The 22,895-nt window shown below is 41.0% G+C and overlaps 1 protein-coding gene and 1 pseudogene across 2 annotated transcripts in view; both read right to left on the bottom strand.

Moving 5' to 3' along the window:
• The window catches only part of CDC14A (cell division cycle 14A), a 210,407-nt gene extending 198,292 nt beyond the window's left edge, over nucleotides 1–12,115 (bottom strand). For both annotated transcript variants that reach the window (XM_060412161.1, XM_060412179.1), the window contains exon 1: nucleotides 8,719–12,115. In XM_060412161.1, the coding sequence (XP_060268144.1) occupies nucleotides 8,719–8,788 (70 nt within the window). In that variant the 5' untranslated portion in view covers nucleotides 8,789–12,115. The remainder of the gene's footprint in view (nucleotides 1–8,718) is intronic.
• Nucleotides 10,286–12,251, bottom strand: LOC105610863 (high mobility group protein B1-like; annotated as a pseudogene).
• Between the last annotated feature and the right edge of the window lie 10,644 nt (nucleotides 12,252–22,895).

Here is a 22,895-nt window from a genome sequence, read left to right as displayed (position 1 = left end):
CTGCTAGACCATTCAGGTATGACCTAAATCAAATCCTTTATGATTATACAGTGGAAGTGAGAAACAGATTAAAGGGCCTAGATCTGATAGATAGAGTGCCTGATGAACTATGGAATGAGGTTCCTGACAAAGTACAGGAGACAGGGATCAAGACCATCCCCATGGAAAAGAAATGCAAAAAAACAAAATGGCTCTCTGGGGAGGCCTTACAAATAGCTGTGAAAAGAAGACAGGCGAAAAGCAAAGGAGAAAAGGAAAGATATAAGCATCTGAATGCAGAGTTCCAAAGAATAGCAAGAAGAGATAAGAAAGCCTTCTTCAGTGATCAATGCAAAGAAATAGAGGAAAGGAACAGAATGGGAAAGACTAGAGATCTCTTCAAGAAAATTAGAGATACCAAGGGATGGGCTCAGTAAAGGACAGAAATTGTAGGGACCTAACAGAAGCAGAAGGTATGAAGAAGAGGTGGCAAGAATACACGGAAGAATGGTACAAAAAAGATCTTCATGACCCAGATAACCACAATGGCGTGATCACTCATCTAGAGCCAGATATCCTGGAATGTGAAGTCCAGTGGGCCTTAGAAAGCATCACTACGAACAAAGCTAGTGGAGGTGATGGCATTCCAGTTGCGCTATTTCAAATCCTGAAAGATGATGCTGTGAAAGTGCTGCACTAAATATGCCAGCAAATTTGGAAAACTCAGCAGTGGCCACAGGACTGGAAAAGGTCCATTTCACTCCAATCCCAAAGAAAGGCAATGCCAAAGAATGCTCAGACTACAACACAATTGCACTCATCTCACACGCCAGCAAAGTAATGCTCAAAATTCTCCAAGCCATGTTTCAGCAATACGTGAACCGTGAAATCCCAGATGTTCAAGCTGGATTTAGAAAAGATAGAGGAGCCAGAGATCAAATTGCCAACATCCACTGGATCATGGAAAAAGCAAGAGAGTTCCAGAAAAACATCTACTTCCTCTTTATTGACTATGCCAAAGCCTTTGACTGTGTGGATCACAATAAACTGGAAAATTCTGAAAGAGATGGGAATACCAGACCACCTGACCTGCCTCCTGAGAAATGTGTATGCAGGTCAGGAAGCAACAGTTAGAACTGGACATGGAACAACAGACTGGTTCCAAATCAGGAAAGGAGTCCATCAAGGCTATGTATTGTCACCTGTTTATTTAACTTACATGCAGAGTACATCATGAGAAATGCCAGGCTGGATGAAGCACAAGCTGGAATCAAGATTGCTAGGAGAAATATCAGTAACCTCAGATAGGCAGATGACACCACCCTTATGGAAGAAAGTGAAGAAAAACTAAAGAGCCTCTTGATAAGAGTGAAAGAGGAGAGCAAAAAGTTGGCTTAAAACTCAACATTCAGAAAACTAAGACCATGGCACTTCATGGCAAATAGATGGAGAAACAATGGAAACAGTGACAGACTTTATTTTTTGAGGCTCCAAAATCACTGGAAATGATTGAAAGACATTAATTTAAAAGACATTAAAAACCATGAAATTAAAAGATACGTCCTCCTTGAAAGAAAAGCTATGACCAACCTAAACAGCATATTAAAAAAGCAGAGACATTCCTTCGTCAACAAAGTTCTGTCTAGTCAAAGCTGTTGTTTTTCCAGTAGTCATGTTCAGATGTGAGAGTTGGACTATAACGAAAGCTGAGCACCGAAGAATTGATGCTTTTGAACTGTGGTGTTGGAGAAGACTCTTGAGAGTCCCTTGGACTGCAAGGAGATCCAACCAGTCCATCCTAAAGGAGATCGGTCCAGAATATTCATTGGAACAACTGATGCTGAAGCTGAAACTCCAATACTTTGGCCATGTGATGCAAAGAACTGACTCATCTGAAAAGACCCTGATGCTAGGAAAGACTGAAGGCAGGAGGAGAAGGGCACAACAGAGGATGAGATGGCTGGATGGCATCACTGACTCGATGGACGTGAGTTTGACAAAGCTCTGGGAGTTGATGATGGACAGGGAAGCCTGGTGTGCTGCAGTCCAAGATGTCCCTAAGAGTCAGACATGACTGAGCGACTGAACTGAACTGAACTGAAAGTACATCATGCAAAATGCTGGGCTAGATAAAGCACAAGCTGGAATCAAGATTGCTGGAAGAAATACCAATAACCTCAGATACGTAGATGACACCACCCTTATGGCAGAAAGTGAAAAGGAACTGAAGAGCTCTTTGGTGAAAGTGAAAGAGGAGAATGAAAAAGCTGGCTTTAAAACTTAACATTCAGAAAACTAAGATCACAGCATCCGGTACCATCACTTCACGGCAAATAGATGGGGAAACAATGGAAACAGTGACAGACTCCTTTCTTGGGCTCCAAAATCACTGCTGATGGTGATTGCAACCATGAAATTAAAAGATGCTTGCTCCTTGGAAGAAAAGTTATGACCAACCTAGACAGCATGTTAAAAAGCAGAGACATTCCTTTGCCAACAAAGGTCCATCTAGTCAAAGTGATGGTTTTTCCAGTAGTCATATACAGATATGAGAGTTGGACTATAAAGAAAGCTGAGCACTGAAGAATTGATGCTTTTGAACTATGATGTTGGAGAAGACTCTTGAGAGTCCCTTGGACTACAAGAAGATCAAACCAGTCAATCCTAAAGGAAATCAATCCTGAATATTCATTGAAGGACTGATGCTGAAGCTCAAACTCCAATACTTTGGCCATGTGATGCAAAGAACTGACTCATTTGAAAAGACCCTGATGCTGGAAAAGATTGAAGGCGGGAGGAGAAGGGGACGACAGAGGATGAGATGGTTGGATGGCACCACCGACTCGATGGACGTGAATTTGAGCAAGCTCCGGGAGTTGGTGGTGGACAGGGAAGCCTGGCATGCTGCAGTCACGTGGTTGCAAAGTGTCAGACGTGACTGAGTGACTGAATTAAACTGGAGTCCATAGTGTCGAAGATAACAGATAAAGAACACAGAAACGACCTGTGTTTGGATTTGTCCCTTATAAGTTGTTTCACCGCTGCCTTTCATGGCAAAACTCAAAATGTGTTTTTCCTCCCTGTTACCAGTTCTTCTTCTCATTCTCTTGAGCACACTCTAGTCAGGCATCTGTATCCACCATTCCATGAAAACTGCTCTTATCAAGGTCACCATTGATCCACCTAGTGCTAAGTTAAACAAGTCAAGTCTCTGTCATCTTCTTACTTGACCTATTTGCAATCCTGGCCCCCACTGTTTGCTTCCTCCTCCTAGAATCACTTTCCTCACTTGGCTTCCATGACACCAAGTCTCCTGATTCTCATTCTGTCTCACTGGTTGCTGCTTTTTTGGACTCTGTTCCTCCTCATTTTCTCAATCTCTTAAAACTGGAGTACCCCAGGACACAGAGCCTATACACTTCTCTTCTCTATCTCAGCCACTCCTGTTACAATCATAGCTCATTTTTGGCTTTAACTCTGATTGATATGCTGACCTGCACAAGTTTATCTCCAACCCTGACATCTCCACTGATCTCTTGACTTACATATCCAACTAGATATACTCCTTTGAATATGTAAAAGACATGTCCCAAACAAGCTCCTGATCTTTCCCCCTAAACTTGCTCCACAAACAAGCTTCCTCTCAATTAATGGCAATTCTACCTTTCCAGCCCCTCAACTTAAAAACTTTGGATTTATCCTTGATGCCCCCTTCTTAGGTGACACTAGCAGTAAAAAACTCATATGCCAATGCAGGAGATGTTAGAGAGGCAGGTTCAATCCCTGAGTCAGGATGATCCCCTGAAGAAGGGAATGGCGACCCACTCCAGTATTCTTGCCTGAAAAATCCCATGAACAGAGGAAGCTAGCAGGCTGCCATCCATTGGACCACAAAGAGTTGTACATGACTGAAGCAACTAACTACAGCCCTCCTTTTTATGTCATGAAAGTGAAAGTGAAGTCGCTCAGTTGTGTCCGGCTCTTTGCGACCCCATGGATTGTAGCCCACAGAATTTTCCAGGCTAGAGTTCTGGAGTGGGTTGCCATTTCCTTCTCCAGGGTATCTTCCTGACCCAAGGATCAAACCTGGGTCTCCCGCATTGCAGGCAGAGGCTTTACCTCTGAGCCACCAGGGAAGATTATAAATTTCTCATGGCCAAGAATTTCTGCCAATTTGGTTCACCCTTTGTGTCCTCAGAGCCTAGTACAGAACCTGGAACATGGTGGTAACCCAACAAACATTCTAATTGATTAATTAAATAGTATAATTGATTAATTAAACTGATTTAATTAACTAATTAACAACAAATGATGAAGACAAAAGCAAGGCTGAAGTGATTTGAGGAATTGAGGAATGTGAGCTCAATCATGAAAGCAACACTTTTAAGAAGTAGGTCAGCAGGGAAGACAAGAAATAAGGCAAGGTCATGAGACTTGAAAGACCAAAGGAAAGTTTCATTTTGCTTTATTCTGTTTTGTCTTAAGGCTGATATTTTGAGCATAGCATACTGATAGACTGAGGGAAAGGGGCCATGGGAGTTGGAGAGGCAGAGGGCAAAGGGAAAGCCTAAATGATCTGAAGAAAGAGAAGAAAACAAGATTAAGAATGAGAAAGATTAGCCTTGACATATGAGGACCATTCCATCTTCTAAGACAGGGATTAGCAAATTTCTCTTAAAGGGCTAAATAGTAAATACTTTAGGGTTTTTTGTGTCACAGAGTCTCTGTGGTAACTACTCAACTCTACCTTCAAACTGCAGAAAAAGCCATAGGTAATACATGAACAAGTGGGCATAGTTGCCTTCCAATGAAATTCTATTCACAAAAGCATTCGGCAGACCCAGATACCATAGTTTGCCAATCTCAACTCTAAGATTAGAAGGGAGGAGGTAAGAATAAGAGCAAATGTACTTACATTTATTAATTGGGTTGGCAAGTGGTAAAAATGGTGGGTGAGTGAAGTCACTCAGTTGTGTCCGACTCTTTGTGACCCCAGACTGAAGCCTACCAGGCTCCTCCATCCATGGGATTTTCCAGGCAAGAATACTGGAGTGGGTTGCCATTTCCTTCTCCAGGAGATCTTCCCGACCCAGGGATTGAACCCAGGTCTCCCGCATTGTAGGTAGACGCTTCACCATCTGAGCCACCAGGGAAGTCCTGCAATGGTGTATTTGTCTAATGGTATACTTGTCTAGTTACTCCTATTTTCTTTATGAATTACAAATTGGGATCACCTAACAACTTTGGGACTCAGTAGAGATTCTTTGGAGAAGAGTGAATATTTGAAATACTTAAACTATAGAAAGGAAATGGATTTCACTTGACTATGAACTATCTGCTCTTCTTTAACTTTCCGTATATTTAAGGAATGCCCTGTATCTATTAAATCCAAGACAAATTTGTTACCTAAAAAGGTAAAGCAGGGACTTCCCTGGTGGTTCAGTGGTTAAGACTCCTCACTTGCACTGCAGGGGACACGGGTTCAATCCCTGGTCAGGGAACTAAGATTCCACATGCCACACAGTACAGCCAAAAGAAAGGTGAAGCATGCCTGGGTTATGATGACTAATCCAATGTGATGTGACTGGAGCAAAGGGCAAATGAAAGAAAACTCTAGGGTACGAGAAAAATCATGGGCACTTTCTAACACCAGCTGAGGCACTGGGAGTGTTACAACACAGATACCACTGAGGCAAAACTGAAAATATTGACTTTGGAGTCAGACCTGCGGTTGAGTACAGGCTCTGTCACTAAATCTCGCTGAACCTCAGTCTCATCATCTGTAAAAGGGATGACACTGGTACCTACATATTGGGTTGTGAGAATGAATAAGTGTGAAGTACCCAGCTTTAGCACTGGGCAATAGTTGAGTGCTCAATAACTAGTAGCTATTATTAGACATTACACTGAAGTACCAGCTTATTCAACTACTGCCCTACAACCTTCTTTTGCAGATGAATCAGGTGAAAATTTTGCAGGTTTAACAGCTGAGTCAAAAGCAGGTAAGAACCAAGAAGTATTGGAAAACATTCAAGAAGAACTAACATTTCCTTCAGTTCAGTTCAGTTCAGTTGCTCAGTTGTATCCGACTCTTTGCATCCCCATGAATCACAGCACATCAGGCCTCCCTGTCCATCACCAGCTCCCGGAGTTCACTCAAACTTACGTCCATCGAGTCGGTGATGCCATCCAGCCATCTCATCCTCTGTCGTCCCCTTTCCCTCCTGCCCCCAATCCCTCCCAGCACCAGAGTCTTTTCCAATGAGTCAACTCTTCACATGAGGTGGCCAAAGTATTGGAGTTTCAGCTTTAGCATCAGTCCTTCCAAAGAACACCCAGGGCTGATCTCCTTTAGAATGGACTGGTTGGATCTCCTTGCAGTCCAAGGGACTCTCAAGGGTCTTCTCCAACACCACAGTTCAAAAGCATCAATTCTTCGGCACTCAGCTTTCTTCACAGTCCAACTTTCACATCCATATTTCCCCCTAAAGATTTATGGTCTGTGAAAAGACTGCGAAGCTTAAGTATCAGGAAACATCTGTCTAAAAACATTCAGACTTTTGGATAGAAATTACAACTCAACATATTATATTTCTGATCAAATGACTACTACACTTGTAGTAGCTTCTTCAGTTCAGTTCAGTTCAGTCGCTCAGTCGCGTCCGTAGCTTCTTAGGTCTTATTTTATTTGCCTCTTAAAGGGAAAAGAGAAGGGAAAGAAATTCTATCTGAAATAAGCCTGAGATCTGTAACACTAGTAAAATGCTCTAAGTGTGTGCCCTTAAAAGTGATGATTATGAAATATTGTACTGTATATCTGGAAGGTGACATCAGTTTGCCTAGAGCACATTGCCACTTTTTAGAAGTGTTGTGAAATACAGACGCAGAACCTGGCTGAAAAAAAATGGAAACAAACTGTTATCTGTCTCCTGGCGGCAAGTTTCACTCCTTTACCCCTGCTCTATTCCTTTACTTCTTACTCCTTTTCCCTGTGCTCTATAATCCTTCAGCTAAAGTCTGAGCCCAAGAAGGATCCCCAGTGCAGAAGATTGCAGTGGTCAATCACAGGAAACTCTGTATCAGCAGACATGTGTTCAAATCCCAGTCTAGCCACCTAGCTGCCTTCTTAACACCCTTAACCCAACTTGTATTTGCTTAATGTAAACTTTTCTGCTGTGTAAAATGAGGATGAATACGTAAAAGGGTTGTTGTACAGATGAAAAGAGAGAGAACATTTAAAGCATTCAGTACTGTGCTTAGCACACTGCCATCAATAAATGATAGGGAAACTAGAATTGAAAAGAGTCACGTGTACCCCAATGTTCATCGCAGCACTGTTTATAATAGCCAGGACATGGAAGCAACCTAGATGTCCATCAGCAGATGAATGGATAAGAAAGCTGTGGTACATATACACAATGGAGTATTACTCAGCCATTAAAAAGAATACATTTGAATCAGTTCTAATGAGGTGGATGAAACTGGAGCCTATTATACAGAGAGAAGTAAGCCAGAAAGAAAAATAGCAATACAGTATACTAACACATATATATGGAATTTAGAAAGATGGTAACAATAACCCTGTATGAGAGACAGCAAAGAGACACAGATGTATAGAACAGTCTTTTGGACTCTGTGGGAGAGGGAGAGGGTGGGATGATTTGGGAGAATGGCATTGAAACATTTATAATATCATATAAGAAATGAATCACCAGTCTAGGTTCGATGCAGGATACAGGATGCTTGGGGTTGGTGCACTGGGATGACCCAGAGAGATGGTATGGGGAGAGAGGTGGGAGGGGGGTTCAGGATTGGGAACACGTGTATACCTGTGGTGGATTCATGTTGATGTATGTCAAAACCAATACAGTATTTTTATTTATTTTTTTTTTTTTAAATTTTTTAAATTTTAAAATCTTTAATTCTTACATGCGTTCCCAAACATGAACCCCCCTCCCACCTCCCTCCCCACAACATCTCTCTGGGTCATCCCCATGCACCAGCCCCAAGCATGCTGCACCCTGCGTCAGACATAGACTGGCGATTCAATTCTTACATGATAGTATACATGTTAGAATGCCATTCTCCCAAATCATCCCACCCTCTCCCTCCCCCTCTGAGTCCAAAAGTCCGTTATACACATCTGTGTCTTTTTCCTGTCTTGCATACAGGGTCGTCATTGCCATCTTCCTAAATCCAATACAGTATTTTAAAGTAAAATAAAGTAAAATTTTAAAAAAATAAAAAATAAAAAAATAAATGATAGGGACTTCATTGTCATTCAGTTCAAGATATTCAACGTCTCTATAACTTTTTAAAAGACAAGAGGGGAAAACAAAATGCCAGACACTGACCCCAGGAATTCAGAGAGGTAATTAATGAAATAATGTCTAAGACACCTATTGAATGATATGGGAGAGAGGTAACACACAAGTCTTGATAAGAGAAAAAACAACGCTCACTCACCAAAAACCTTCACCTGCCAACCTTCCTTTACATAACAGCTCATACTATGATCACAATAAAAAAGAAAATCAACATCCTTCACATTTAGCCCCCTCTTAGAAGCTGTTACTGGCCCTAAGATAAAGGTGTATTTCCTGTCAGCCAAACAGGAATTGTACGGAAGTTACCCTAAAAATTCCTAGGACCTCAAAATGAAACACACATATACTGTTCTCAGAGCAAGTCATTTTAGAAACTTAACTGGGACCAAAACCACACTCGCTTCAGACTAACCTGCTATCTGTGGGGCCCATACTTCCTCTTCTTCATAAGGATATCCGCTTGGGCTATACGGACCCCACATATTCTGAGTTAGTTACCTTTTCATTCTTCTGGGTGGCACAAGCCTGATGTACTCAGGTGAGAAGACAGAAGAATTCTGCCCTATCACATGGGCAGACGTGGTGTTCAATTACCTTCTATCAGCTAGATTATAGGGTTAAGGAACTAGATCAAATTACAGTCTCAGAGCGTTCAGGCATCGTAATGCTAATAGAGGTATGGATGACGGTGGACTGCTGCTTGGCCCTCGGAGAACACCAAACTGACAAAAAGCACAGGCTGAGCCTAAAAATCTTACCCCAAACTGCCCAGAAGCTCTTAGTAAAGCAGAAGTATAAAGCAATGAAAAGTAAAACTTAAGTGTAAGCTAATGAAGGCTGACAGCATCAGAGCCTGTTAGTGCCATTCTGCTATTTATAGTGCTGTGGCTCACTCTATCAACACAATCGTGGCTAAATTAGATATGACTAACGGTTTGGGTTGATCCAGCTTAATCGGGTCAGATTAATGAGCTAGCTGCACACCCCTGCGGGAGAACCATTCATCCTAAACTAGATGCTAATGTTTAATGTAGTATTAAATTCTCTTTTCCCAAGTTTGGGCTGAATTATACTGTTAAATTCTTGCCTGGAGAATTCCATGAACAGAAGAGCCTGGTGGGCTACAAGTCCATGGGGTCACAAACAGTCGTACATGACTGAATGACTAACATACTGTTAAATTAACCTGTCTTTCCCCTCAGGCCTCCAGAAACCCGTAGCCAGTGGAGGACTCAGCTAGCTCAGGCTGTCATGCCAGCAACTTCTCAGGAGCTATAAAGCTCAGCTGAAGGGAGCGCTTGACTCTAAGTTAGAGATGCTAACCATTCCTGGTAGTGAAGGATGAAGAGCCAGGCGTCCTGGATTCAACTCCCTGTTCTGTCACTTGTTAGCAATTAGATCTTGGCCAAGTTTCTTAATCTCAATAAACTTGTTTCTTCATTTGTAAAGCAGAGCTAATACTACCTACTCTATGAAATGGCAACCCACTCTAGTATTCTTGCCTGGAAAATCCCATGGATGGAGGAGCCTGGAAGGCTACTACAGTTCATGGGGTTGCAAAGAGTCGGACACGACTGAGCAGCGACTTCACTTCTTCACTTCTATAGCAGGGATACACAATCTCTGGGATCTAATGCCTGATGATCTGAGCTGGAGCTGATGTAATAATTATAGAAATAAAGTACATGATAAATGTAATGAATTTGAATCATCCTAAAACCATCCCCCTCCCTGCCCCCTGTCCATGGAAAAACTGTCTTCCATGAAACCTGTCCCTGGTGCCAAAAAGGTTGCGGTCGGCATCACAGAGTTTTGTTTTGTTTTGCTTTAAACCTCTGAAATTATTAGTATCATCCAAGACTCAGATGTTCAGTATTCCTCTTGAAATTACATAAACAAAAGCAAATGGAAAGAACCCAAGTCAAAATTCTATAATAAAACAGCACTCCTTCACAAAAGCATGTAAAATTATAAGAATGTTATTTTAAAACACTGGCACTTTAAGAGAACAGTAATCTCAAAAGCCACAAAATTGCCAAATTGTTCCCCAAAGTGCTAAGCAGATAAACATATGACCCTAACCAATGAGCTTGAGTTTTGTAAACAAAAGTAAAATTCAAATAAATCAGATAGTTCATATTGAAATACAAAGTGTCTTTTTTCATCATGTCTATTCAATTTATAAAGGGGCAACCCATAATATAGGAAGATAAACCTGATTTTAAATGTGGTATACAAGTTTAAAAGTCAGTCTAATTAATTAAAAATACCTTTAACCGAGGATCTCGAGTTTCCTGAACAGTCTGTATTTAGATAAATAGAAGACATTTATAGCCAGCATTTCCCCCAGAGCCTTTGCTGGGACACACAACAAAAAAACCAATATGGCAGCCTTGTATTTTAAGCTCACGATTTCAGGGATACATTCTCAGGTCTTTAACAAGGGAACTGAAAATAAAACTGCCATTACATGGTAATGGGAGTTAAAGAGTATAGAGTCTTCATGTAAAGATTAGAACATACTTTTCTATTAGTCCTTCAAGGACAGACTTTCAAAATGTTTGATTCTAATAATCCCATGCTGTGAGTAATCCCATTACTCTTCACTGTGTAAATGTAACTGGGCTATGTGAAATCTGCTATTAACTGGTCAAGACTTAAGTTTCAGTTATGGATGAAAACTGTCTCAGTTCAACTTTTATACCCTCATCATGGGTATACAGGGTGCGTAGACAAAAGCTTTTTATTTATCAGCTAACTTTATGAAAGATTATCACTGTAGTAATTTGCGTGATCCAAAATAGGCAAAAGCAAAAGACTAGCTCCCCCTTAAAAAGAAAAATTTTCAGACCTATGAAAAAGACAATACTAATTTTAAAAATTGTGTTTACTTAGAAGAATTCAGAATGTCAACAAAACAGCTGCAATTTTTTCTTTGTCTGTAATTACAGAGTGGTATTCAGTTAACAGAACAACAATTATTCGTATTAAGCTGCATCAGAGACAACTGAAGATGAAACACTACCATCCCCATATATACCTAGTTTACGCTGTGCACCAACAAGAACCTGGTTCAAATTTCCATGCCTATCTACAACCCCCATACTGCACCAGGCAAGATTAGTGGCTACTGAAAGTACCATCAGGACAGGGCTATCTAAAGACACATTTGGTACTGTGTTAACTATCCAAAAAAAAAAGACACTGCGCAGTTTAGAAACAAATCTTACACAGCCTTATATTTCAATGTTTTTCTTTAAAAGGAGTGAGCTGTGCACAGGGTGGTTAAACACGCTATAGACAAGAAAAAAAAAACTGCGCTAGAACCAACTTATTCATCATCATCATTTTCTTCTTCCTCTTCATCCTCTTCATCTTCCTCATCTTTCTCCTCTTCCTTCTTTTCCTTGCTTTTTTCAGCTTTGATGACTCCCTTTTTGCTGCATGAGGCTCCCTTTAGTTCGGTATGCAGCAATATCCTTTCCATACTTTCCTTCAGCTTAGCAGCCTTCTTCTCATGGGGCTGCTTGTCATCTGCAGCGGTGTTATTCCACGTCTCTCCCAGTTTCTTTGCAATAACACCAATGGAGAGGCAGGCCAGGACGGTCATGTTTGACTTTTGGACACTACTCAGAACAAAACAAGAAAAAGGCTGAAGGATGCCTCTTGGGTGTACTGGGATCCTTGAACTTCTTTTTTGTTTCCCCTATAGGAGGGATATAAGTTTTAATTTCTCTTTCATAACGGGCCTTGTCTGCCTTTGCCATGTCTTCAAATGTTCCTTTCTCTGTAGCAGACATGGTCTTCCACCTCTCTGAGCACTTCTTAGAAAACTCTGAGAAGTTGACTGAAATATCCGGGTGCTTCTTCTTGTGCTCCTTCTGGTAAGTTTGCACAAAGAATGCATATGATGACACTTTGCCTCTTAGGATCTCCTTTGCCCATTTTTAATTATCTTTCCTCGGAGAGACAGAGAGTTGCCAAGTGCCCGTCCAGTTCTCACTTGTTCTGGTACTGTCTCTATCCAGAATAGAGTTTTTGATGATTAAATGAGATAATCTACTTAAACTGTTTACAATGAATACCTGGCATATAGTAAGCCCTCATTGAATGTCAGCTGCAACTAACAGTAATAAACATCAGGCTACAGGAAGCTTTCTTGATAGTTGCTTTCTCAGAAACATACAGTTGACACATTAGACTAGCCAAGGATTCTCAAGTTCAGAACTGTTGGCATTTTAGACTCGATAATTCTGTTATGGGGGATTGTCCTAAGCATTGCAAGATGTTTGGCAGCATCCTTGACATCTAACCACTATGGAGCACTGTCTCAGTTGTAACATCCAATGTCTCCAGACATTGCTGTGTGTCTCTGGGCAGGAGAGGGAAGCAAAATCACCTCAGTTTGACAACTACTGTGCTAGAGCAATTAACAGCTGCTATTCAGGGCACTGACGCTCCATCTTTGTCTTATCACTCTTGCCTAAATGTCTCATCAACTATGTCTGCTAGGTAACTCAATGATAAGTAAATCACATACATAAAAGGCTGCCTTAAAATGACTTCCTCCTTTGCTGTTAATTCTGTGAAGACACACAGTGTCTTACTATTTTTGCCTCAGTGGTCTCAGTATCCAGCACACAATGGACAATGAATGAACGATGAATGAATTATGAATATACCCTGTGCTTTTTTGTTTTATTAAACAACTCAGAGCAGCGCTCAGGTTTCCTCACCCTTGACTCCAGTCAAAACACGAAGGAGATAAACACTGAGCACACCCTGAAAACACTCACATACCATGAGGAAACATGATAAGCTGAGCCAAGCCAGGTAAGCAGGAGCAGGAGAGGGCAGGAACACCCTTGCCACAGAGCTTCAGGGCATGGAGTCAAACTGAACATCAGCCCATCTCCAGAAAATAGCACCAAGGGTCAAGCTGGAGAAGAGGGTCCAAGTAGGTCAGTAAGCAAAAGACTTGCAGCAAGTCCTGAGATGAGAGGGTTGAACCAGTGTAGTTACAGAGCAGAGCAAGGAACAGAAGTTCAGAATAATTATCTGAGAAATCCCATGGACAGGTGGAAGTGTATTTGGCTGGATGTGAACATGTTTCAGACAACTTGTGACAGGGTCACTTCAGTTCAGCTCAGTTCAGTTGGTCAGTCATGTCCAACTCTTGGCGACCCCATGGACTACACCATGCCAGGCTTCCCTGTCCTTCACCAACTCCCAGAGCTTGCTCAAACTCATGTCCATAGAGTCAGCGATGCCATCCAACCATCTCATCCTCTGTCTTCGCTTTCTCCTCCTGCCTTCAATCTTTTCCAGCATCAGGGTTTTTTCAAATGAGTTAGTTCTTTGCATTGGGTGGCCAAAGTATTGGAGCTTCAGCTTCAGCATCAGTCCTTCCAATGAATATTTAGGACTGATTTTCTTTAGGATTGGCTGCTTTGATCTCCTTGCAGTCCAAGGAACTCTCAAGAGTCTTCTCCAATACCACAGTTAAAGCATCACTTCTTCAGTGCTCAGCTTTCTTTATAGTCCAACTCTCACATCCATACATGACTACTGGAAAAACCATAGCTTTGACTGTATGGACCTTTGCTGGTAAAGAAATGTCTTTGCTTTTTAATATGCTGTCTAGGTTGGTCAGAGTTTTTATTCCAAGGAGCAAGAGTCTTTTAATTTCATGGCTGCAGTCCCCATCTGCAGTGACTCTGGAGCCCAAGAAAATAAAGTCTGTCACTGTTTCTATTTTTTCCCCATCTATTTGCCATGAAGTGATGGGACTAGATGCCATGATCTTCATTTTATGAATGTTGAATTTTAAACCAACTTTTTCACTCTCCTCTTTCGCTTTCATAAAGAGGCTCTTTTCATCAAGGGTCACTTAGGGTCTGAAAATGAAATGAGGCCCAGATTCTGTCGCCCATGGTTCCAGGTTCCCCTGCCAGCTTCATGTCCAGTACAGGTTTAATCCATATATTCTCTCTTCAGGTCAATAATAAACATGCTGAAAAAAACTTTTTCTTAGAAACTATTATTTCCCCAGTGGCCCATTAAATAAAGGTGTTTAATTCTGTAAAGAACAACTTAAATATGCTATTGAGTAACAACATGTATCACAAAGTTCAGCAAACAGAATTTTCAAGTGAAATCACTTCAACTATTTTCATATGAACCCCCAAAGTGATGCAACCATATCAGGTGATTGCATGGTATTTCTGAAGTACACAGTGAGGATTCTTAAATCCCTAGTCATTTGTTACTGAGATATAAACTAGTAAACAAAGACACAGTTCTCTCAAGTCATGTCAGATATATCTACTGTCCCTTCCTCGCCTAGTGCTCCATTTTAATTCAGCTAAAATTTATTTTTTCGTTGGTTCTGTGTCCTTCCTTTTCAAAGGTATGTGGATTTGGATGTGATAATAAAAGCTTATAATCCAGGTGAGAAATTTCTTCTAGGGTCATATGTAGGAAAAGCTATATACTTCCTTTACGGAAACAGTGGGTTTGGGGGAGGAGATGAGAGGGGGAGGGGGACAGGGAATAACTAGTAACATGTCATGTCTCCTTTATCACTTTCGCCAGGAATCCTAGACCATACTTGAAAGAAACTCAGTTCCAGTGGTTCATTTGTGTTCTGCTTTTATACCTGGGGACAACTTTCTATTCAAGTTTTTATTTCTCTGAGCCTGATTTTTAATTTATTCATAGCTCACCACTTTATGGTATGTGTTTATTACAAGTCTCCAAAAATATTTTGTGAAATGAGGCAAAACATGAACAAAAATTAAGCAATGGTCAAAATTTTATATTATGTAAATGACACTGTAAAATGAGACAAGGTTAGCCTTAGTAATTATCAAATATAAATGAAAGGCAAGAATGTTAGACAGCATACAACATCTGTTTTTAACACTGAGTTTTTCTTATTTTTTTTAGGATTTCTGATAAAAATGCAGAAATGCAGAACCCTCTTGGAGGGTTAAATGCCTTAAGGCATTATCTGTAAGTTAGCAGCTTATTGAAAACTAGCTAATATGTGCACAGGATTTTATACAGGAGCAGGTCCACCAGGAAAAAAACATAGAGAGGGTAGGTAAGACAGGATCAACCTCACTTCCTCATTTTTTAAATGGTGCTGCTGCAGTCACAAGGATCCACCTGGAAACACTTTACAGTTTTTGTACTGTTGCTAAACACATCAATCATAGTGACTGCCCCACCCACTGCCCTCCTGAAGGGGCAACCCTGGGACCCACACTTTACTTCATGAAGAGCTAGCCCTGACCAGAAGACAGTCAACTCTGACTCCCACCCTAGCCTATGATAAATACAAAAGACTTGCTATTTAGCCTAATTCAGCGGCAGAAAACTAAACACAGGGGAAGTCACTTCCGTAATTATCTTGCTTCTCCCAACATCTTCTCTCATTAAATTAGAATGGTCAATTCTGAGCTAAACAAAAATCTCTGCTCTTTAATTTTGCTTTCCATTTTTTGGGTAGTTAGTTAATATACACACATGGTTCAGAATTCAAAAAAGACACCCTCCCTCCTGGGCCTAGAGCTTTTTAGTTGCCCAATGAAAGCAACAATATTGTCCATTTATAGCTAGCCTTCCAGAAATGTTCTATTAATTCATAAAAACTTGAGTCTCAGAAGCTTTTTCAGTTTCAGGAAACTGAAAAACAACTCACTTTTTCCCTTTAAACTACTGCATTCAATTCACATTCCTAAATTCTATTTCAAAAGACTTGTGAGATTTGTTGCCCTTTCCCATTTTATCACTACTGCAAAAGTGGCTTTAATTTTCTCCCTGACTCTCTTAATCTCCCTTCGTCCACATGGCCACCAGAGTAATCTTTACTGTCGTTATTATATTATGAAATCTATGTATTACAGATATGTACACTATAAATATATTATACATACCAAATGGCATAGATGGTATGTGTGTGCTTTTTAGAACATGTCACACGCCTACCACCAGCTTGAGTCATAGAATATCAGCAGCACTTTGGAAACCTGCTTTGCGCCTTTCGTTGCCTGTTTGTCTTTCCCTCCCTCTGCCCCAGGGTAATTACTTTTCTGAATACTGAATTCTCCCATTATCTTGAGATTTATTGTACCTCAATAAAGTAAATGAATAGTTTCGCATGGTTTTGAAGTTTTCATAAGGGAATTACATTGGATGTATGTCTCTATGACATGTCAGATATCTTTGTTTTCATCTCTCAAAGTTCCACTGTCTTTTAAGATATCTTGAAAGTGAAAGTGAAAGCTGCTGAGTCCTGTCGGACTCTTTGGGACCCCATGGAATATAGAGTCCATGGAACTCTCCTGGCCAGAATACTGGAGTGGGTAGCCATTCCCTTCTCCAGGGGATCTTCCTAACCCAGGGATTGAACCCAGGTCTACTGCACTGCAGGCAGATTCTTTACCAGCTGAGCCACCAGGGAAGCTTAAGATACTGTCTATGTCTCTAATTAGCATTCAATCTTTTCCCTAGCTTTTGAACATATGGAAAATAGTCATAATATTTTAATGTTGTTATGCATAATTTCACTTATCAGTTCTGAGTGAGTTTCTACTGATGTATTTTTTCTAGACTTAAATTTCGTATTTTCCTGCAACATTGATTGTCTGGTGATTTCTGATTTGATGGTAAACATTGTTTTTTCCCTTGTTAGGAGCTGGATATTTATATATTCTTGTAACTAGCCTGGAGATTGGTCTAGGCCATAGTTAAGTTAGTAGGAGACAGTTTGGCCCTTTTATATCTGTCTTTCAAGATTGTTGTGTGTGTGTGCTTAGTCGCTCAGTCATGTCCGACTCTGTGACCCCATGGACTGCAATCCGCCAGGCTCCTCTGTCCATGGAATTCTCCAGGCAAGAATACTGGAGTGGATTGCCATGCCCTCCTCCAGGGGATCTGCCCGACCCAGGGATCAAACCCAGGTCTCCTGCATTGCAGGTGGATTCTTTACTGTCTGAGCCACGAGGGAAGCCCCCAGTATTGTTAGGTGGGCCCAATTCAGTATTTATTCTAGGACTAATGATTCCTCACTTCTGAACCACGGCTGTTCTGAGTTCTCTATACCATGTCCTATGAATTATGAAGATTTCTAATTTGGCAGGAGGTGCAGGGGACGAGAATGGGCAGTGGACAGGTACTTATCACAGCCCCACGTGAACACCAAGTGTCATTTTCTTGGGCGATTCTTTCAAATCTCAGGTAGTTTCCTTCTGTACATGCAGTCTTCAGCAGCTCTCTGCATATCGGAAGGAAACCCTCTGCAGGTCTCTGGACTGCTCAGTGATGCTCACTCTGTCTCTTCTCCAGAAAACTCTAGTCATCCAGATTACTTCAAGCTCTCAGTAGGTATCCTCAAATCAGAGGGTTCACCAGGCTATACCAGGGTCTTCCCTCCCTGTGCCATGGCCTGAAAACTTTCTCTTGGCAGTCATCTGGGGCAATCACAGGGTTCACTGTTTGTTTTTTCTCTCTCAAAGAACACTATCCTTCATTGTCTGATGTTTAATATCTTGAAAATTATCGTTCCGTATATTTTTTTTTCACTTTCTATGTTATCTCAGGCAGAACGGTAAATTTACTTCATGTTGGATGCAAGTGGAAGCCAGATAAATTTCTTTTTATTATATTACATAAATATCCTCAAATTTTAAAGTTGTAAGTCCCTCACACATAAAACTCCTATACAACTAAAAAGTTTTTAAATTTTATAAATCAATTATAATCAAATCCAAAAGAGAATCAGTAGCATTAAGGTGATTAATGATGTGATTTGGTTTAAACAAGACATGTTATTAATTGCTCCAGCATAAGTGTGCTTTAGTTTGGCTGTGGTGACTCACTTCTCCCATCAGTTCTCTGTATTTCAACCACTGAAAAATATTCATCTCATTCACCGTCCACTTTGTTAAGTCTACTCCTGCTTTCCTTGGTTTCTATGCAGTTATATGTGCAACTGTGGATACTGAAATTTCATAACAGTATTTAGTTATAAAATGGGTACCCAGATGGCCATCAATATGCTTACCTTAATTTTTAAATAATCACTGAAGTGAGAAAACAAATTCTTTTTTTTTTTTTTAATTATTGTGTAGAACATGCAGTTTGATATGCACTGATTCAATGCCAAGTTGGTAGCCACAATGAAAAGACTAAAGATGTATCTGAGCCAAGAAAATTCTTCCAGGATAATCTCTACTTCATGTAAGGTGACTGACAATAAGGAGAACCAGGGACTGAAGTTACAATGAGCTAAAAAAATACCTGCAAGAGAAGGGCGGGGGAACTCTAGGAGAATACCCAAAATACCTGCTAGAAAAAAGCACAGGGTATAAAAGTGAATGTGACAGCAGATCAGCTATGAAGGAGGAAAATAAGGAGAGAAACTCAAGAGGAAGAAGCCAAAGAGCATCACTGATAGAAAACAAACAAACGAAAGAAGAGACCGGGAAAACCAGATTAGGATGTTTATGGATAATATAGGAGTGACAGAAAGAGCAGCATCTCCAGGGCAGGAAAGGAGAAGCTACACCAGCCAAACGGACAAAGGAAAGTCAGTGGAGCTTTTAGCAAAAGCCAGAGTATGGATCTAAATCACATACAGAATGCAACCAAGTTCTTTCACAGGAGGCAAGGTTGAGTTTTTCAACCCTGCACTGAACCAGCCTCTCTGGAAAAGTAAGTGACTTGTATCCCTCATATGACAAGAATTCAGCAAGACAGCAAAAGAGAACACTATATGGTGCTTCCTTTCTACAGAGACTTGAGCTGTTTTAAAGTCTTGTTTGTGGTTCTCTATATCTGCTTCTGGTTTCCTGAGCACTCCCCTGGTTTGACCTATAACTTCTCCATGACCCTGGACTCTCACAAAATTTTTCCCACTGGGGACTTTTTAAATTGTGCTTCACTCTGGCCTTTTCACTGGTTTTCTTGAATCTGGTGACTCAGGTGGTAAAGAATTCGCCTGCAATGCAAGAGACCCAGGTTTGATCCCTGGGTCAGGAAGATCTCCTGGAGAAGGAATGGCTACCCACTCCAGTATTCCGCCTGGAGAATTCCATGGACAGAAAAACCTGGTGGGCTACAGACCATGGGGTCGCAGAGTCGGACATGATTGACAGACTAACCCTTTCATTCTGGCCTTTTCATTGGCTTTCTCGAACCTGGTTTACTTTGTTTCCCCTTGATTCAGTGATGCCACCTGCTACCCCCCCAGGGTGAGGCAAAGTCCTCCAGGAAACAGAAAGACTCTGATTATGGAAAAGGGAGAAAGAGCCATCAGAGTAATAATACTTCCAGTGGTGAAGTCCCCATAGAGACCTAAGAGATAGGTGGAATGCCAAGATCTGTTTAGTTGTTTGGCAAGCATGCATATCTAGGTGATCTAATAACTATGTAAACCAACTGAATGTTATCAAGTGCACTTGAAAAGTCTCAACTACAGAGTGCTCATGCCTCAGAATCCCCACTACACAGCAGGGGTCAGTTGTCTACACGGACCTAGACAACGCATTGGAGTGGACAAGTGGGTGCCAGGAAAATGAGAGAAAATGGGGAAAGGCAGGATTCTGGGCTCCTGGTCTTTGGTTGGAAAATCTTTCCCCTTTGCATTGTCCAGTGGTGACAGAGAGTGGGGAGAAACCTGAGACACATCAGGAATGAAACGAGACGCCATGCCCTGTTTTAGCTCAAAGGCTCCTGAGGAATCCAGCGTCATCCACTCTCCACACACTCCGCTGTGGAGGTGGTAACGTCAGGCTCAGTGTGACAGAACTCCAAGTTCTCTTCACTGGACACTCGTTCATGACAGAGTCTACTGAGGGCATTCACCGCATTTGTCTGAAAAGGCAGCACTTAGGTGGTAGGTCCAAAGATGGCCTGTAATTCAGGAGGCCTTACAGCTTCACCACGTAGTCTCATTTCACCTGAAGAAATCACTGCCTTATTCTTCATTATTTTATTTAATAATATACTAATTACTTAGAAATAAAATTCTGCCCAAGAAAGCAGAAATATTTTAATGGCTTTTATCTCTATATTGTCAAATTTTTTGTTTTCTTCAAGTATCTAAATGTTTCCACTTAGTTTATAATAAAAATAGGATCCTAGTAAAATAAACAAAGAATTTTAAAACTGGAAAGACCATCAGACTCTAGTGCTCTTTATTTTTATAAAAGAACCCAAGTCTAGAATGATTAAATATTTCAATAGAAGTCATTCCCTGTAAAAGCTCAAAAATAGTATTCCCGTGAAAAATCTAAGCCTCTAAGGACTTAGTTAATTCACCTAAAATCAAAAACTAATAAACGATGATGCTCATACTCAAATTCAGATGTCTCCACTGGCTTTGGAGACAGCTGTGATATGGTTGTGAAAGAGCAATTGGACACCAGTACCCATTATGCTGTGCAGCCTTTTTCATGCAGATAGAGAACTATTTTGCATACCTAGACTGGTAATGTGAGTGCACTGACGTGCCACATTTTGAATCAATGCTAAGCAAAGGCAAAAAGGATTTGGGGTTGTCCACTTGTGTTTCTGGAATCTGATCCTATTGTAAACAGAATAACAACTTGCACCTGTTTATTCCCCCCCAGTCTTTAATTTAATTCTTCCTAGCTATTCCTCAGCCCTGCAGCTTCCGGGAGCAGTGTTTCTTTAAGGATGTTATGTGGACCATAATAAGGGTCATGCGCTTGAGCTCCTTTTTAACATATACAGATTCCTGCGTCCCACCCAGAAGTACCCCATATTTCTAGGATGGAGGGGTGGATTGGGAGTTGTCATCTTTATAAGTCTCCCTTGAGGCTTATGTACACTGAAATTTGAGTCACTGAGATAATACAGAAATGTCATTGACTGAGACTGTAACAGTTTGCCTGAAAATAATAAGAACTGAAATCATGATTAGAATAGAGTTGCCTCCGGGAAAATCTTTCCTTAGTTACAAAGTTGAACTTTTTCAGAGTGCAGTTTAAAAACTATCTTGAATTGCCTTCAGAATCTATTTTATGGATTACTGCAGATACACAATAATCTGGAAAATACTGAAAAGTGGAAAGAATCAGCAATTCCCACTAGACAGCTACTTTTAATATTTTGATATATTATCTTTTTTCTTTTCTTCAAGAAAGCAGCCTTTTTCTAACTTTGAGGATGATTTACAAATGAACTCTTTAGTCAAAAACAGTATTTTGTCAAACCTCCTTTAGTACAAGGATAGTCACATTGGCAGAACTGACAGGGTCAGAGTAAAGGGACAAAGTAGGTGATTAAACAGTTAATCTCACTAGGGGCCTGTAGGTAGGAAAAATATGGGAGACCCCTTTAAGTTAACAACTACTCAAGAAAGCAGGTTTGCTTAACCACAAAATCAGGCACGCTTGCTTAGCAACAAAATCGCACAACAGCAGCACAGGACACGCCCTAAAACAATAGTGGCATGAGACCTACACCCCACCCAGTGAGCTCAGTAGTTAATGATCCCTAGAACATGCTTTCTGCACACATAAAAACAGTAATTTGTGGACCTAGCTTGACCATGTAGAAAACTCCCCTGCTCAACCTGGAGGAGGAACCGATGATGGAAGCATGATGTCTGCCCAAGAGAGATAAAAGTTCTCCCCCTCCCCACTTTTTCTTTGATTATAAAACTGTAGCCAACTAAGTTCTCAGGGCGTGGCATTTCTCACCTGTCTGCTTTGTAAACCTCACAAAAGTCCTGTTCTAATAAATCACTTATCTATCATTTTACCTCTTGCTAAATTCTTTTCCGCACTGAGACATAAACAACTGTGATACTGAAGCTCTTCAGAGCCCTGGGACACACGTTTCAGAACCATGTGGTCAGGGATGATAAATCTATATCCTGACTGACTTCATTCCAGGGAGGACAAACTGCTGCCCCCTGCCTTATAATCAACCTGTCAGGAAGCTGTCATCAACCCGTCTTCTGATCTTTGGAGAAAAGCACTGTGTAAAGGGCCCAGCATCAGTCTCTACTGGTGGCAGGTTACGCACTCAGCCAGACCAGCCTTGATGGGGTTAAGCCCACATTGCTGGGCCCACCCATAACCTTTGCTCCCACCACTGTGGCTAGTGAGCAATCACTGAAGTAACCGCAGAAAGAGTCTGACATTCAGAGTGGGTCACTTTGTCCACCTTTCTATTTAAAGTCTCTGCTACATGGATGCTATTTGCTGAGTAATGTGGGACATAAAACTTTTTCACACTCTGTATTCATTCTGAAAGTTTCATCTACATAACTCTTTCCCCGTCCTCTTTGTCAGCAATCTGCCAAAACTTTTTTCTGGGTCTACACCGTGTAAACAAACTGCCAGTCACTGTCCATGAATCGGTATATCTGCACTTTTGACCCTCTCTCAACCCAGACACACACATATTGCTCAAAGTTCCACCCACTGAGAGGATTTTCCATCACAACTGTCTTGCAGGGCCACCTCGGAATAGGGTTATAATGCTGCAGCCATCTGCTGCCAGTTAATGGCAACACATTGTGAAAACTATCTACAAACTAGGCCTTAGCTT

The sequence above is a fragment of the Ovis aries genome, chromosome 1 (assembly GCF_016772045.2).
Source record: "Ovis aries strain OAR_USU_Benz2616 breed Rambouillet chromosome 1, ARS-UI_Ramb_v3.0, whole genome shotgun sequence".
Lineage (NCBI taxonomy): Eukaryota > Metazoa > Chordata > Mammalia > Artiodactyla > Bovidae > Ovis > Ovis aries.
The sequence above is the reverse complement of the archived record's forward strand: the minus strand, read 5'-3'. Positions and strand labels throughout refer to the sequence as shown.